The sequence below is a fragment of the Electrona antarctica genome, assembly GCF_951216825.1.
Source record: "Electrona antarctica genome assembly, chromosome: 8".
Taxonomy (NCBI): domain Eukaryota; kingdom Metazoa; phylum Chordata; class Actinopteri; order Myctophiformes; family Myctophidae; genus Electrona; species Electrona antarctica.
In genome coordinates, this window is record NC_136789.1 from 2,219,430 (window position 1) to 2,234,729 (window position 15,300).

General features: G+C 42.9%; 1 protein-coding gene across 2 annotated transcripts in view; it reads left to right on the forward strand.

Moving 5' to 3' along the window:
* gabra3 (gamma-aminobutyric acid type A receptor subunit alpha3) overlaps positions 1 to 15,300 on the forward strand; it is a 155,635-nt gene that overhangs the window by 49,811 nt on the left and 90,524 nt on the right. For both annotated transcript variants that reach the window (XM_079508824.1, XM_079508823.1), the window contains exon 2: positions 7,311 to 7,417. In XM_079508824.1, the coding sequence (XP_079364950.1) occupies positions 7,332 to 7,417 (86 nt within the window). In that variant the 5' untranslated portion in view covers positions 7,311 to 7,331. The remainder of the gene's footprint in view (positions 1 to 7,310; positions 7,418 to 15,300) is intronic.

The window sequence follows — 15,300 nt, forward strand, 5'->3', positions numbered from 1 at the left end:
ATGAGGAAATAGTGATGACTAGTTGCCTCTGACAATATGTCAATCGCACTTCTACTAAAGTAGATCAATCACACTTTAAAGTGGACATTAACAAGAAAGTTTACTTTTTGATTTAACTTTGAGATAACTTTGTATGGCCATTTTCTCTCCAGATAGTTTATTGAGTAATGCAGGCAGTATTAAAGTTACTGCTTCCTTGGCTGTAACTTCAAAATCACTTACTATCACTTGTAACCCTGGATCCTTCTTTAGTTTTGTATCAACTCTGTTGTGCTAAGATGGAGACACAACTTATTATCTTTCTGCATATTTCTGCATTAAGTCATTTTTCTACCTCTAATTTAGCATGATGAGAGACTTGGAGAGCTGAATCATCAGCAAAAAGGAACAGTTTCACAGACTGACTTCATGTCATTAACATAATAAAAAAGAAAAGAGGTTACCTAAAATGCTCCCTTAAGGGACCCCACATTTTAGTGGTACAGAGAAACATCTCATTGATGTTTTCTAAATCTTTTAGCTTGCAGTTGTTGTTAAGTACAAACCCTGTTGTTTGTGTGCCTAAGCAGTATTTTAGAATTAATTTGGGGAAAGGGAGTTGTTTCATACAAATGAGGCCTGTGAGCCTTTAGCAAGCTAATTAATTACTAAAGCATTTTCTCTAAATTGATCTATATAAATTTGTGAGTAGAATATTACAATTGACGCGATCATTAATTATTTCAGAGGTTTATTAACCCTCTTATGGCCAGCCTAATTAACAGTGGATTGTGCCTTCTACCTGCACTATTCATGTTTAATTCATCATTTTAATGCCAATAGAAACATCTGTGACATACACTAAGGCTGAACGATTAATCGTTTTCAAACCGAAATTGCGATTTGAAACCACGCGATTAGCAAATCGCAAAGGCTGCGATTTTTTTTTAATCATAATATTCAACCCGGAGCGCATCTGATCCAGTATTTACAACACGGCTGTACTGTGCTCTCTATTCTAACCAATCAGAAGTGTCCCTGCAGTGCATGTGACTGCAGTGCGTGTGTACACGCTCGCCCAGTGCCCAAAACAAAGTCATAATTTATGTCTACTCTGCTCTGTGTTCAGTGCGTTGATGCTAATGCTATCATGCTAGAAGTCAGCAGCAGCTGAGGAGCAGATGCAAGCATAGCGTCTGCGGAGCCCGAATAAACTTTCTTAAGTCCGCACAATTTAATCCCAAAGAGATCAGGCACTTCGGGGATATGGCATTATTTTGGTTTTGACGTTACAAACCAACAAGAGTTTTGTGCAAGACCTGTCATGGTACAGCGACAGTCAAAACATCCCGCGGCAACACCACAAACCTTCGCATGACACGGGCGCTGTCCTGCTGTTCTGTCCCCTGTTTATTTTAATGCTACATTGTCGTCATCGTCCCCGATTCTGGTGAACCGGTCCCCATTGTGGTGTGGTGCATGCACATTTTCAATGATTTGTCTGATCGAGGCAAAATTGTACCGAGATCCGAGTAGAGCCGTCATTAAAAAAGAGCTTACACCAGGACCCGTGGTGGGGAAATAGCCGGCCAACAAGCTCATAAACATTAAAGTTAAAGTTATGAGCTTGTCTTAAACCTCAGACAAAATTATCTCTAATGATTGATAGCCTAATTATGTCATCACATCTGTCAAAATGTAGCCTACACTTATGCAATGCATATGCTTTTATTTGGTTAAACAAATCCCACTCGTGTGAAGTGAGGGGCGCTCTTATCATCGTACATCATCATGACGTAAAATAGACACTAGGCCTATTTCTTTGCTCAGACACTGACATAAAATTGTCAATGGGAATTTAATGTTTGTGTAGGACGTTTGTGAACATACGTGCACTGGATTTAGGAGGGCCTAGTGCCCCTCAAAAACAAATAAATCAATTGAACATAATATCTAAATGTGAATATTAAATGAGAATCACAATATTGTGCTCTGATGATTAGATAACTGTAGCCTAATAGCAATTGCACTTAAATAGAAAGTCTGGAAATTACATTGCATTTATGGTCTGTATACAATTTTAACACACATTCTTATTGTAGTTAATTAAACACAGGTCAATTTGGTTAGTTAGCCTACATTATTTTGAGCTGTCTCACATCATGTGAATCCTGACATCACTGCCTGGTAAAGTAAATGAATGGTATGCCATTTGGTAATGTTTCATTACGTTTTAAATGGACACAGTGAATACTAAATTGAAGCTTTACTTTTTAAGTGGTGCAACCACTTCATTACGGAGCTTTGTGTGTCTGTGGGGGTGGGTGGCTGGCTGGTTGGCTGGCTGGCTGGCTGGGTCTGTCCGAGCACGAAAATAGCATTTGGTTGGTTTTCACAACCAAGTGTCACTGTTGCGCAGCCTAACACACACACATACTAACTGTATAGGCCCTATATCAGGGTTCCCCAATTAATTGTCCTCAAGGGCCATATTTTGACTAGGGAACCAGGCTGGGGGCCGAGTCCGCACGCGCAAAAAATTGGGTTTTTTATTTTTTCATTAATTAATTAAACATTGTTCTCAACCAGTGGTCCGGGGACCACCAGTGGTCCTTGAGGGGGTGCCCAGTTTGACATGCATAGGCTACTGACCCCCATTTAATGCCATTTATATCTGGGACACGCCCCCAAAACAAAACAAAACAAAACAAAACACTTTTCTTTTCTTTTTTTTCTTCCAGGGGCCACAAGGGGGCGCTCCGCGGGCCGCAAATGGCCAGCGGGCCGCCTATTGGGGAACCCTGCCCTATATGATGATTTCGGGTGTGACATTACAGTACAGTGACTGTACAGTAGAGTATAGGGACCCCCTGGTTACCACACGGTAACTCTGTCATTTCTCGACCGTTTCGGACGCTACATTAAGCCCCCGATTATAGGGAATAAAGCGATTTACGTAATTTACGTCAAGGGTAATGAGGGGGTTAAATTCAAATTCTGTCCAATTCTGTCCATGGTGGATATTTGTATTTGTTTTGTCCTATTTAGTGAGTCACAGTGTCTGTGTCCCTTTATATGGAGATCAATGATGTCATCAGCATATGCTCATACAGTATATGGGCATTTCCCTTTTGTGCCCATCTATGGAGCTGACTGATTTGTTTGCGGCTGATGCCATGACGACACATTGAGGTTAGACAACACACTCCATCTTTTCATATTTGGGTGTAGCTGCATTGGGAACTCCTCCATGGTTATGGCTGGGACAGAGTGAAGCCAGAGGTTTGCCCGCCAGCCGGCCCTCCCATTAGCCATTAACCTTGTTAACGCAGCGGCCAATTTGCTCTAACATCATATTTGTGGGTTGGGATTTGTTACCACAACATGGTGGCATTTCATTAAAGCTGGAGTGCCACCATTTTTGTATTTTTTCAGTTTTTCATGTGTCTATGAGGTAACAGTACTTCATTTTATGTGCAATGGTGTATTAACTTTGTATTTAGGGTTTCTTCCTGGAGGCTGAACCCTTGACAGTCAAACGGGCCAATGAAATAAACAGTAATATAGTGACACCACACTATCAGCCCCTCCCCTAACCCCTCCCCCTTTATCATACAACTACAGCTGTGGGTGCGGCTTCAGTTCAAGTGGATCACCACCCATCACCACCCACCAGGCAAACCAGGCATACTTAATGAACTGGTGGGCGTGCCCACATAAAAACAACATTTTAACAAATACTGTGCACTTTTTTGAAAAAATTATACCTCCTTATATAACAATCAGACCTGATGATCATGTTTTAGGATGGAAAAAAATCACAGCACTCCATCTTTAACTTAATAGCAAAATGGCCGCTGTGTTAACAAGGTTAATTGGCTAATGGGAGGGCTGGCCGGCCGGCTGGCGGGCGGACCTCTGACTTCACTCTGTCCCAGCCATCATATTTGTGGGTTGGGATTTGCTACCACAACGTGGTGGCATTTCATTAACTTAATAGCAAAATGGCCGCTGTGTGAATATAGTCTATTTTAATTAGATTGTTGTACTTTTTCCGTTTTGTATGTGTCTATATGGAGTTAACATATTACTCTAATAGACCCTCAGTTGTGGTTAGAATATTGAAATGTCTTTCCTGTGTATTTTTGGTTTCTTCCTGAAAGCCTTTGAGTCAAAAGGCCCAATCGAAATGACAGTGATATAGTGACATCACAATATCATCCCCTCCCCTCACGCCTCCCCCTTTATCATAAAACAACAGCGGCTTCAGTTCAGGCGGATCAACACCCACCAGGCAAACCAGGCATACTTATATGTGGAATATATGTGTCAAAGAGCTCTGACATGATTGACATATTGTTTGGTTACCTCGGTTGGTCTGCGTTACAACTATATAATTTCGCACAGACAGTACTTGTTTTCTTTGTCTCCTCAGGGGCCTGTCTACACAAAGCGTTTTTTGAGCTGTACTGGCAGCCCCTGTCTGCCTGTATAATAGTTTGTTTGGATGAGGTCTAGGTGTACAGAAATGACAAACAAAAGATTTCAATTATGCAGATTTATTTTTCTCCTTGCCAGGAATTGTTCAAAAATATAATGTTTAAAACATTCAATTCAAAAAATGAAAACAATAATGCTTAATCAAGCATATTATCTATATCTAGAGATATCCAACTGACTGTTTTTAAAGGCAGAGCTCTCCTCAGCGTTGTGCCCCCTCTTCACTCTCCCGTGCCTGAGACAAGACTAACTTGTATATTAAAACCTGGGTCTCTGTTTAGTGGCACCAACCAACTGTAATAAGGACGGGTTCACTCTCGCCAGTCAGCGGCGATCCTTCTGATTGTGTATGACAACCCGATAATGTAAGACCCAACGTTGATTCGTTACCACAACCATGAGATGTGAATTCTCATGTTGTTTCAGCTAAGCAGTTTGTGCGAATCACACGCAGGACATTTGAGCACAGAAGCGATTGATAGGTTCTAACATCTAACATCAATATTCAATATGTGCTGCGTGTGAGCATTCTGGTCGATATCCAAAGCGAACATGACCATTAATACTACTCGACCACTTTCCATGTTTGTTGACCTGGTTTTATTGCATGTTGCCTACTCTGACCTTCTACTTTGTAAGTCGCTCTGGATGAGTGTCTGCTATGACTGAATGAATTGTAAATGACTAGAGGTCTTCACGGCCCTTCACATCTAGTAGTGGATGCCCGCACATGTCATTATTGTCAAGTGCTCCAAGATCAGCAATAATAGTTACAATACATTAGAAAACATACAGTAAGTAACATAGGACCTAATAAGAACTTGTCAGAGTGTACTATACTATAGTACTTGTACTGTACTACTGTACTGTAACTGTTGCCACGACAACAGATAGCAGCGTGATGCCACAGCAGTGATGTCACACCAAGTATAAGGTCTACCCTATAACTGTGAGAATCAGAGCGTAGTAAGATACAGCAAGAGAGTAACTCTAGACACGTAGCACCGACAGCTTGTAGCACCAAGCATAAGAGCTTCTCCATCCCAGGGCTCAAGGTTACTTCGAGGACCTCAGCCTTCAGAAATAATCTATCTACACAGGTAGATTAGCATAGCTTCCTTCTACCTCCCATGTGACCAGGCTCTCAGGCTATTCTGAGAGATCCTTGGCTACAGTAACTGTACTATTACTCATACTGTATTGTACTGTGCTGTACTGTACTGCTCGTACTGTACTGACTGTACATTAATGTAATGTACTGTGCTGTGCTGTACTGTACTACTCATACTGTAATGTACTACCCGTACTGTTCTATACTTACTGTACTGTACTGCTCGTACTGTACTGACTGTACTTTAATGTAATGTACTGTGCTGTGCTGTACTGTACTGTACTACTCATACTGTACTACGCATACTACTGTACTGTACTGTACTGTACTGTACTGTACTGTACTGTACTGTACTGTACTGTACTGTACTGTACTGCTCATACTGTAATGTACTGTACTACAGTACTAGTACTGTACTGTACTGTACTGTACTGTACTGTACTGTACTGTACTGTACTGTACTGTACTGTACTGTACTGTACTGTACTGTACTGTAGTCCTCGTACTGTACTGTGCTTTAGTACTCGTACTGTGCAGTACTACTGGTACTGTACTAGTGTTACGTACTGTACTAGTAGTCTTGTACTGTACTGTACTGCTTGTACTGACTGTGCTGTAATGTACTGTACTGTGCTGTACTACTCGTACTGTATCGAGCGCCCAGACTTGTGACCTCAGCCGTGGGTCGACGGCGTGTCACGTGATCGTCCGTAGCCATTTGGATGCAGGGAACACGGAAACATACATAGAAAAACTCTGCTTCCCAGCATGCAACACGCGTGTCACGTGATCGGATGGGGCCAATCATTTCCAATTGTATAGACCAATTATTTGTTTACAAACATGTGTTAGCTAGTGAGGTGCACCCTAATATCGATTTATACTTCATTGCGCAACAGTATTGCGTGCAGCGAACAGCTGATATACAAGCTCACATCGCGTCGCGGATGCGACTGTTGTGAGCTTACAGGTCTGCGTGCGTGACACCATCGCGGGACGGAGCCTAAATTATACTTGATGGGCTGCAGGTGCGCGTGCAGCCGTGCACAAACAGCCTCTGCTGCCGTTATCATGAGCACTTCCTGCGTTCTTATGACAGTGACTGGAGGTGTGGTTTTGAGGACAACTGATTTGAATTGCTATTATTCTTCACACACAACAGAAATCTTATATGGATTTATATAGGATTTTATATTTCAAGGGAGAGAGATCCTAATAATTCTTCATCCACACTGGGAGGAAAACAGCATCTGAAAGTTTGATGGTGCATTTGTTTTACACGTGAGTGCAGTTAGAACTTATCCATTGCATCTTATGAGAGGTGGGGTTCATGTGCTGCCGACCTGCGTGCGCATGCATGCTGGTGCTTATCAGTGTGACGTTGACTGATAAGGCGTCTATAGGTTAGTAGGGAGGGCACTGGCGACTTTTGATTTTTGCAAGTCGACATTCACACAGGGGGATCCCACACATACAGTCTGCTGTCCAACAATGTATATTGTATTAAATATCACTGTAATTGTAATGTTAACAATGTACAGTTAAATCAGGATGATTACTGTCAAAATACAACATGGGTTCATTTATACCTTAAATTGTTTGATAAATGAATCTTGCCTGGAGTTTATAGAATTGCCTTAAAGCGATATTTTCTCCCTTAACGTAAAGAAAAATGAATAAATCACAAGCTCTCTTCCCTTCAACTCTCTTGTTTACACAGGGTTCCTGTGACTAAACTGATATGGCCGCCACTCCGGAGAAATGTACGTCTTTGAACTCTTACATGTGGATTTCCCTTCTGCTCCTCAACCTTATTCCTCAAGCCAGGTAAAATGATTAATCTCATTTATCTCTTTTGCTCTCTCTTTCTCATTCTTTCTTTTTCTGTTTCGTGGCATATTCCCTCCCTTCTCTGATTCATCGTCCTCCTTCTGTGCTATTTATCCTTGAAGTTCTTGTTTTGTGTGTTTTTTTTTGTTTTTTTTTTTATTTGCTCGCAGTGGAACAATGGAATAAAAGAAAAGAAAGGCTAAATTCTTGAGTCATTTGAAATAGATTGTAGCATAATTCTGGTTCAGCGTTTCGCAACTCAACTCCTGTAAACATCTGAAAACTGCTACCTTTCTAGTCTATCAGATAGGCTGTACTGTAGGTCAGTGGTTCTCAAAGTGGGGTCCGGGGACCCCCAGGGTTCCTTGAAGGGGGTTCCAGGGGTCCCCAGCAAAATGTGTTAATATAGCATCAAAATCAGTTTAACCAATTTAACCCTACATCGACTATTTCAAGCTCACAATGCATCGCAAAATTAGCAATTTTTAATATTTTTGAAACGTTTTAACGCATTGATTGCGGGAATCCGTTTTCTACGTGGTTCGAATCCCAACGGGCCGATGCGGGACACGTAGATCTCCGTTTAGCGCATGTTTTTATTGATACTTTTCAATCGCCTTTGTACACACCCGGACAATAGATCAAGCAGCCCCGATTCATCCCACAACACTCCTAGCCGAGTTGGAACGATACACAGTGACAGACACAGACACGTACATAGATGGATAAATAATGACAACGCGTCTTTGCATCGTTTCATCTGCCCGTCTAGCGTGTGCCTGATCTGTCATGATCATCATCATCATAAAAAATAAACAAAACAGTAGTAACGTAGCCCCAATATGTCCCCTCAGTCCCTATGCTCATTCTGTAGCTCAAACAAAAGCCAATTACAGACGAAGGGTAGATGGGATCAATGTGTACCTTTTTCCTCATAAAAGTAGACATTCAGGGCTTTCATTCGGTGTATAGTATGTATAGTATATATTTTGTGTTCATTTTTATAACTGCCTGTCAACGTCTGACATAAAACGGTCCCTAACTAGGCTTTCTGTTCAAGAAGAGCACGTTAGTACAAAAGCAGGTGTTACATAAAGGTAAATATCTCCAGAATGGAAGATGGTAAAATAAAAATAAATTGGAGTGGACAAATTAAGCTTTCTTTTGAGGTATGCGGTGTGCTTCTCGCTATAAGAGAACATTTGCTGTCGGCCTTGGGAAAGGTTGGTCGTCCAATGCTATCAGCGTTAGCGTCAGAGGTAACCAGGCTGAGGGAATCGTTCGCGTGCGGTGTGTTAACAACACAAATCTTGTATGGGGGTCCGTGGCCAAATACATTGAATTAATTTGGGGGTCCTTAGGTCCTGTGGTTAACTGCGTTCACCTTGTGTTCCAGCAGCTCTATTACTGTATCCTTGATTAGATAGAATGAAACCTGCCAGTACTCGGAGTCAGCATAGCTGTGAAGCAAGGGCATGTATTGTTTGTCCTTGTAACTTTGAGGACGTGCCTGCTTGCATTCATGAACGCTTTATACACTTGAGAATTAATAGTGTGGTTTGTTACTGTAGGCACGTTTGAACTGTTTGAAACTAACCTGTCTTTCCGCTTGGCTTCATGGAGAATTGCAGTGTCTCGGGCAGGCATGGATTGGAAGTCATTTTGGTCACATGCTCGTGCGCCCTCCAATCAAATCACATATGCCCCCGACCTGAATGGAACAACTAAACGGTCCATTTAATCATACCGGCACTTACGCTTATGTGTTCAGCATCACTTGCTGCTACAGCTACTGCCAACTCATCAGAGACCAAACTCCCATCATCTCCCCAGCCTCCCCTGTATTAGGATTTAGGTCTTCATTAATGACAGCATGTTCAGCCGATGTGGGTTAATTTGTACAATCTGTTGTCATGTAATAATTGTGTATATTTAGGCTCTGCCCTATGGAGGGAGGGATTCATGAGCTCTGAGTCCACTCAGTGCCATGCTTGTGCAGATTTGTACTGGAGTATCACAGGAGCAGAGCCACATCATCAAGTACATAGGTGTAATGTGGTTGTAATAATAACTAGAATTTCGCCGCCCTTCGGGCGGCTCATCCTAGTTCCGTTGCAGCGCAATGGGAAGAAGGAAATTGCGAGATTTGACAGACTCCACTTCATGTTTCAGCTGTGTTTTTAAACCCAGTATTGTGCCCTTCACATGTATTAACAGATGGGTATTATTATTATTTGTTGTATTTTATTTTCACATCAAAGCAAATTAAATTAATTTAAAATAAGCACACATGAAACTGCTTTTTACTGTTTTGGTTTACTTACAATAAGTTAGTGTTTTTGGAAACCAAAAGATGTTGAGAATGGAGCAGAACATACTGTAGTATGTTTTTGTGGGGACCTTGACTGCATTATAGTAGGCCTACAATATTTTGGATTGCAGTGACCCCACATTGTTTCTTCGGGAACAATATTTGTAGTTACAATGAGGGCTACATGAGCCGAAGGGAGAGAAACACGTCGCCTCTCTCCAGTCCGTGCGTATGTTGCTGCTGGTGGCTGAATAACAACGGATCGCAGCGGTGACTGACATAAACGCACAGTTACAAATCAGAGGCACTTCAATAAGAAAACTCAACTAATAACGCTGGTGTGTGTTAATCTGCCCGATGCTGACGTTAGTATATAATGTTTAGATTGTTTTCCTCTTGTACATGCGTTTGTGGGCACAGTGGCAGGGGGTGAAAAGGCGATTTGTCCCATGGTGTGCACTGCAAAACATGCTGAAATCAAACCCCACACACACACACACACACACACACACACACACACACACAGTCACTCAGTCACAAATCCTCCACAGTGTGATTACGTGTCTGCAGTGACACTGATGCGAGGTTACAATGAGTCCGTGGTGTGGTGAGACTGGGAAAGGAATACATCGCGGAAGAGCTTGGCATCCGACTGCGCGCGTTGTGTCGATGAGATGGGCGCGTTGGGAAATCCCGCGGCGAAGCACACTCGCCTATTAGTTTGCATTGCATTTGCACAGTGCGCTCAGTGCGATATTTGCGAACGTGGCCGTTGTGTGTGTGTGGCTGGCTGCGTGGGGATCGCCATGTGAGGGGGCTAGGCAATAAGGGGCCTGTGTTGCATGTGGAGAATTGTGTAGGTGAGTGTGTGTGGTGTAGCCGAAGGGGGTGCTGAGAACATGAGGGGGATGTAGCACAGCAATCGGTGACCCCTACATTAAGCTGTGTTGCTCCCATCATGCAGTGCAAATGCGTGTTGTAGCAACCGTAGCCAATGGGAAAACAGGATGCAGTGTTGCCAGGTCCGCGAATTGTAAGCGAGTTGTAAGTAGCGTGTTGAATGGCATTTTTTCTGGGCTAGTTTTCATAGACCTGGCAACAAATTAGGCGGGGGTGTCGGTGCTTGTGGCGTGTTTGTGTTTATTATTGATATTGATGTTGTTTGTGAGTGTGGACGGGAGGCGGCTTTAGTGAGAGTGCAATGACAGTGTTTACGCGGGTGTTGTTGAATGTGGTCGTGCGGCGCGACATGAGGAGATAGCCGTGGATCGACGCGGAGGGTAAGGCTGTGTCGTGTTAGTGTGTTGTTGCAGTGTGTGTTGCAACGTGTTGCAGTGTGTCAGTGACGTAGTAGCTGGTGCCTTTTGTTCCTGTGCGTGCGCTTGGGCACATGTTTTCAAATGTATAATAGATAGTGTCTTCATTACCAGGTCTTATGACTTAACTGAAGACAAACGGCATTGTCCACGCCTCCAGGTCTTAGTCTGTGTCCTGAGGTTCAAGCTTTAGTTTGGTCATAAAGCCTGCAATGCAATGGTTCCCACCCTGTAGATTGGCTATTTTCGCTATTCGTCTTACGAGGGGTATATAGGGCATAAGTGTTTAATATGTTGGAAAAACACAAGACTGTGCATGTGTCGGCTGTGGTCTCAGCTTTTGTCAGATGTAAGAAGGTGATGGGGCTCCAAGGGAAAAAAGGTTGGGAATGGTTATCATAAGGTGAAGTCTACCTATTCTATTGCTTCTACGTTAAGACTGAACTAAGACTGACCTATTTTGAGTCCAAATAAGAAAGGGAGCTACAGTATCAGCCCAACCGCCCCCATCCACTCCCCTCCCAACCTTCACCTTGTGTTGTTCAGATTTGCAGTGGTTGCCACGGCAACAACTAAAGGCAAACTGACTGAACTGACTGAAGAATAGACTCTCTGGGGAAAGGAGGATGTCAGATCCTTTTGTTTATGTCTTTAGAAAAGGGCTTTAAAGGGAGAGGGTGAGTTTTTAAACTTAAGAACAACCCACCGGAGATTTGCAGCAATCAAGAAATAGTGGTGCGACTGACATTTCCTCAAAGGAAGACATCATCCCCCCGCCCCCCCCCACTGCACCCACCCCGACTGGTGAATTAAAGGATGCCTCCAGGCCCTGCTGCAGGGGGGGACACCAGCCATAAGTGGGTGTTGTTGCCCTGAGGTTCTGTTTCGACAGGATGCTATTTGAACTCTGTTGGTGAGGATCATGGACATCACAGGTCCAAAATAATCTCACGTATTATCTACATTAGGAGTTGTGTATCAATTGGATAAACATGCACACACACACACACAAACACCCACACACGCACACGCACACGCGCACACACACACACACACACACACACACACACACATACACACACACACACACACACACACACACACACACACACACACACACACACACACACACACACACACACACACACACACACACACACACACACACACACACACACACACACACACACGTGCAGTGGCTCAGGAGGTAGAGAGGCCGTCTTAGAATCAGAAGGTTCCCGGTTTGATTCCCGGCTCCTCCTAGCTGAGTGCCAAAGTGTCCTTGAGCAAGACACTGACTGAACCCCTTACTGCTCCCGATGAGCAGGTACTTGCATGGTTTCCTTTGCCACACATCAGCATGTGAATGGGTAATCGCACACACACACCATCCACTGGTGTGAATTTGTACATCACAGAAAAGGGGGTACTATAGCATTACTGTCAAGAAAGTTTGTGATCCCAGCCTGAAATGTAGTACCAGTGGGAATTATCCAAGTCTATGACTGCTCCTGTGAAGACATTATCGTTTGCTCTATCTTCCACTTCCACTCTGCTTTACTCAAGTGATCCAACCTCACCCGTCCAACACTGTGGGACCGTGCCAATCTACTATCAATCAACCAAAACCTATTGTCAATTCACTTCATTCTTTTCACTTTGAGTCTTATTTTTTGGAGCGGTGCTAACCACTCCAACGTGTGGCTAGCAGGCCTAGCCCCTCCTATATCCAGCTTTTAGTGTATGTTCACAAACTTTGTCCTACACAAACAATAAATTCCCATTAAAAATGAATGGAGAATTTTATGTCATTGGTCCCTTATTGTTTTTGTCTCCTACTTCTCCTTCTGCCAAAAATAGCAGTTCTTGGTGGAAAAACAACAAAAAAAGTGCCGTTTTTTTCTTCTTTCTAATTATTTGTTCGGCCCAAAAAATTGTGTTTGTTGTCATGATTTGTCACGACTCGAGTTGGCTTTGTCCGCGGCGTAAACGTCTTTAAATAAATACTTTCTGAAATGTCTATGAGGAAAATGAACGGAGAATCATTTCCTGGTCCATGGTAGGGGGCGGGACTGCGACGCTCTATAGCACTCAATTGAAAATGCAAACTTTGAACGTGCATAGCTCATGAACCATTTGACCGTCGCCAATGAAACTTCGATACACACATGCCGAACAAGTATTGTGCTCTTACCTTTGACCTCTGACCTCTAGATCACCGCCATTTTGAATTAGATGAAAATCATTTAAAATGTATCTCCCAGGATCTTTGATCAAAATGCACGAAAAGTTCTACACGTGAACTTTAGACCTATACGGACAAGGGAATCTATAGTACATTTAAGTGAAAAAGGTTTTATGAGCCAATGAAAATTGCAGTTTACATACATGCAGCATCATATGCTTATGAAACTTTACAGTATGGTAGAGGGTCATGCTAAATAGCACTGAAACCAGCCTTACTCCAATTGGCCAAAGGGGGTGCTATAGCATTTTCTTTTTAAATGAAACCTTTTGAACAGGCATACTGTAACTCATGCCTCGTTTGGCCAAAAGTCATGGCACTTGTTTCCACATGTTCTTTGACTCATGGGGAACACATCTGTGACTTTGACCAGTAAGCTCCGCCCCCAGAGATTCCGCCATTTTGAGCAAAAATGCCTATACCTGATTTTCTGTCTGGATCTTTAAGCGATTTGCGTAAAACGTTCTACACACAATCTATGGACCATTACCTGAAATCCCAGTTGAAGATAAGTTTGTACGTGAAGAAATTGGTGGATATCGCTGCAAAAACTTTGGCAGAAGGTTTCTGTTAAACACATTTTTCACCCTGTATTCCCTAATTTGGGGAAAGTCACTATAGCTCAGGATTCTGCAAAAAATAGGCAACAAATGCATCAAATCTTGGTGGACATTTGTCACATATTTGGCAGAAAGTGAGCAAAAATAGCAGATTTACAAGCTCACGACTTTGGTGTGTCATGAATTTGTGAATTGTCTATTTTTTAACAGACATCAAAGTACTTAAAAGCCTATTGGATTTAATTGGTTCAAATGTTTGGAGTCATGACCTGAACTGGTTTAGTTTCCTGTCCTTGTAAACGGAACACTCAATTCCAATAAGGGCCTTTCTCAGCCCCACCCTTCTCCCATTGTTTATATTGTGTTTAGTTTCCAAGATGGCCCCAGCACTAGGAGGGGGTGGGGCGGAGGTGAGCGGGTGGGGTCGACATATGCCCTTACTGGGCTGCATTCACAAATTCACGAAAATCTCCCCTGCCTGAAAACGAAAATCTTAAAACGATCATAACTCCCGATCTAAATCATCCCGTCTAATTCTGAAAGAAGATCCTGTGATAGACGGCGCTCAGCGGTCCAGTCGCTCGTCGCGATAGATTTATTATTACCTCCCGTTGTTGTCGATCGACTCTAGAGTGGTGTGGCTATTGTTAGCTGCTACACAGACATGCACACCAGCTTCCGGTTTGCCGGTAAAAGTGGTCCGTGCGCTACAAATGACGGGCACCCTGGATGAAATGGATTAAATAGTTCCGGGCTAAGGTGTTAAATAAATGTGCTGTGTTGCTTTTATTCTATTACAGTGTTCATAGAACAATATCTAAATACAGTGCAGTATATGAATAATAATAATAATAATACAACTTTATTTGTATAGCACCTTGCATGACATGAAATGCAGCTCAAAGTGCTTTGAGTGAGCCTGAACAGTCTGCCAAACACATAATTAACACCTGTCCCCTGTGCAGACCATCTAAAAAACAATCTGTTTTGGGAGATGATACCCAAAACCAGGACACATGATTGTTATTAACACTTTCACTGTTCATTTGAAATGACCGCAGGGAGCCAGCTATATCCCCTATATAGGCGCCATTCTATTACCGTCAATACAGCCCAATACAACGAGAGGAGGGGTAAAAACCTTTTCGAGCAGCAGCCGACATGTGTTAGGTTTCACAACAAGCGGTAACATGGCTGGCGCGATGCGATCAGAAATCACTATTTACATCTGAACGCCGGGCGGTTTGGACTAAAACAACAACTTTGGAGTATTTTTCGGAGAAAACAAGCAACAAAGAAACGACAATGACTGGATCCTTATGGGAGGTGCGCACATTGTTCCTCACGATGGGAAGAACGTAGGCGCTGTCCAGCAGCCTGGGCAGCACGGAAGGTTAGTTTTGAGCTTCGGCTGCATGGTATTGATATAACCCTTACTACACGCCATC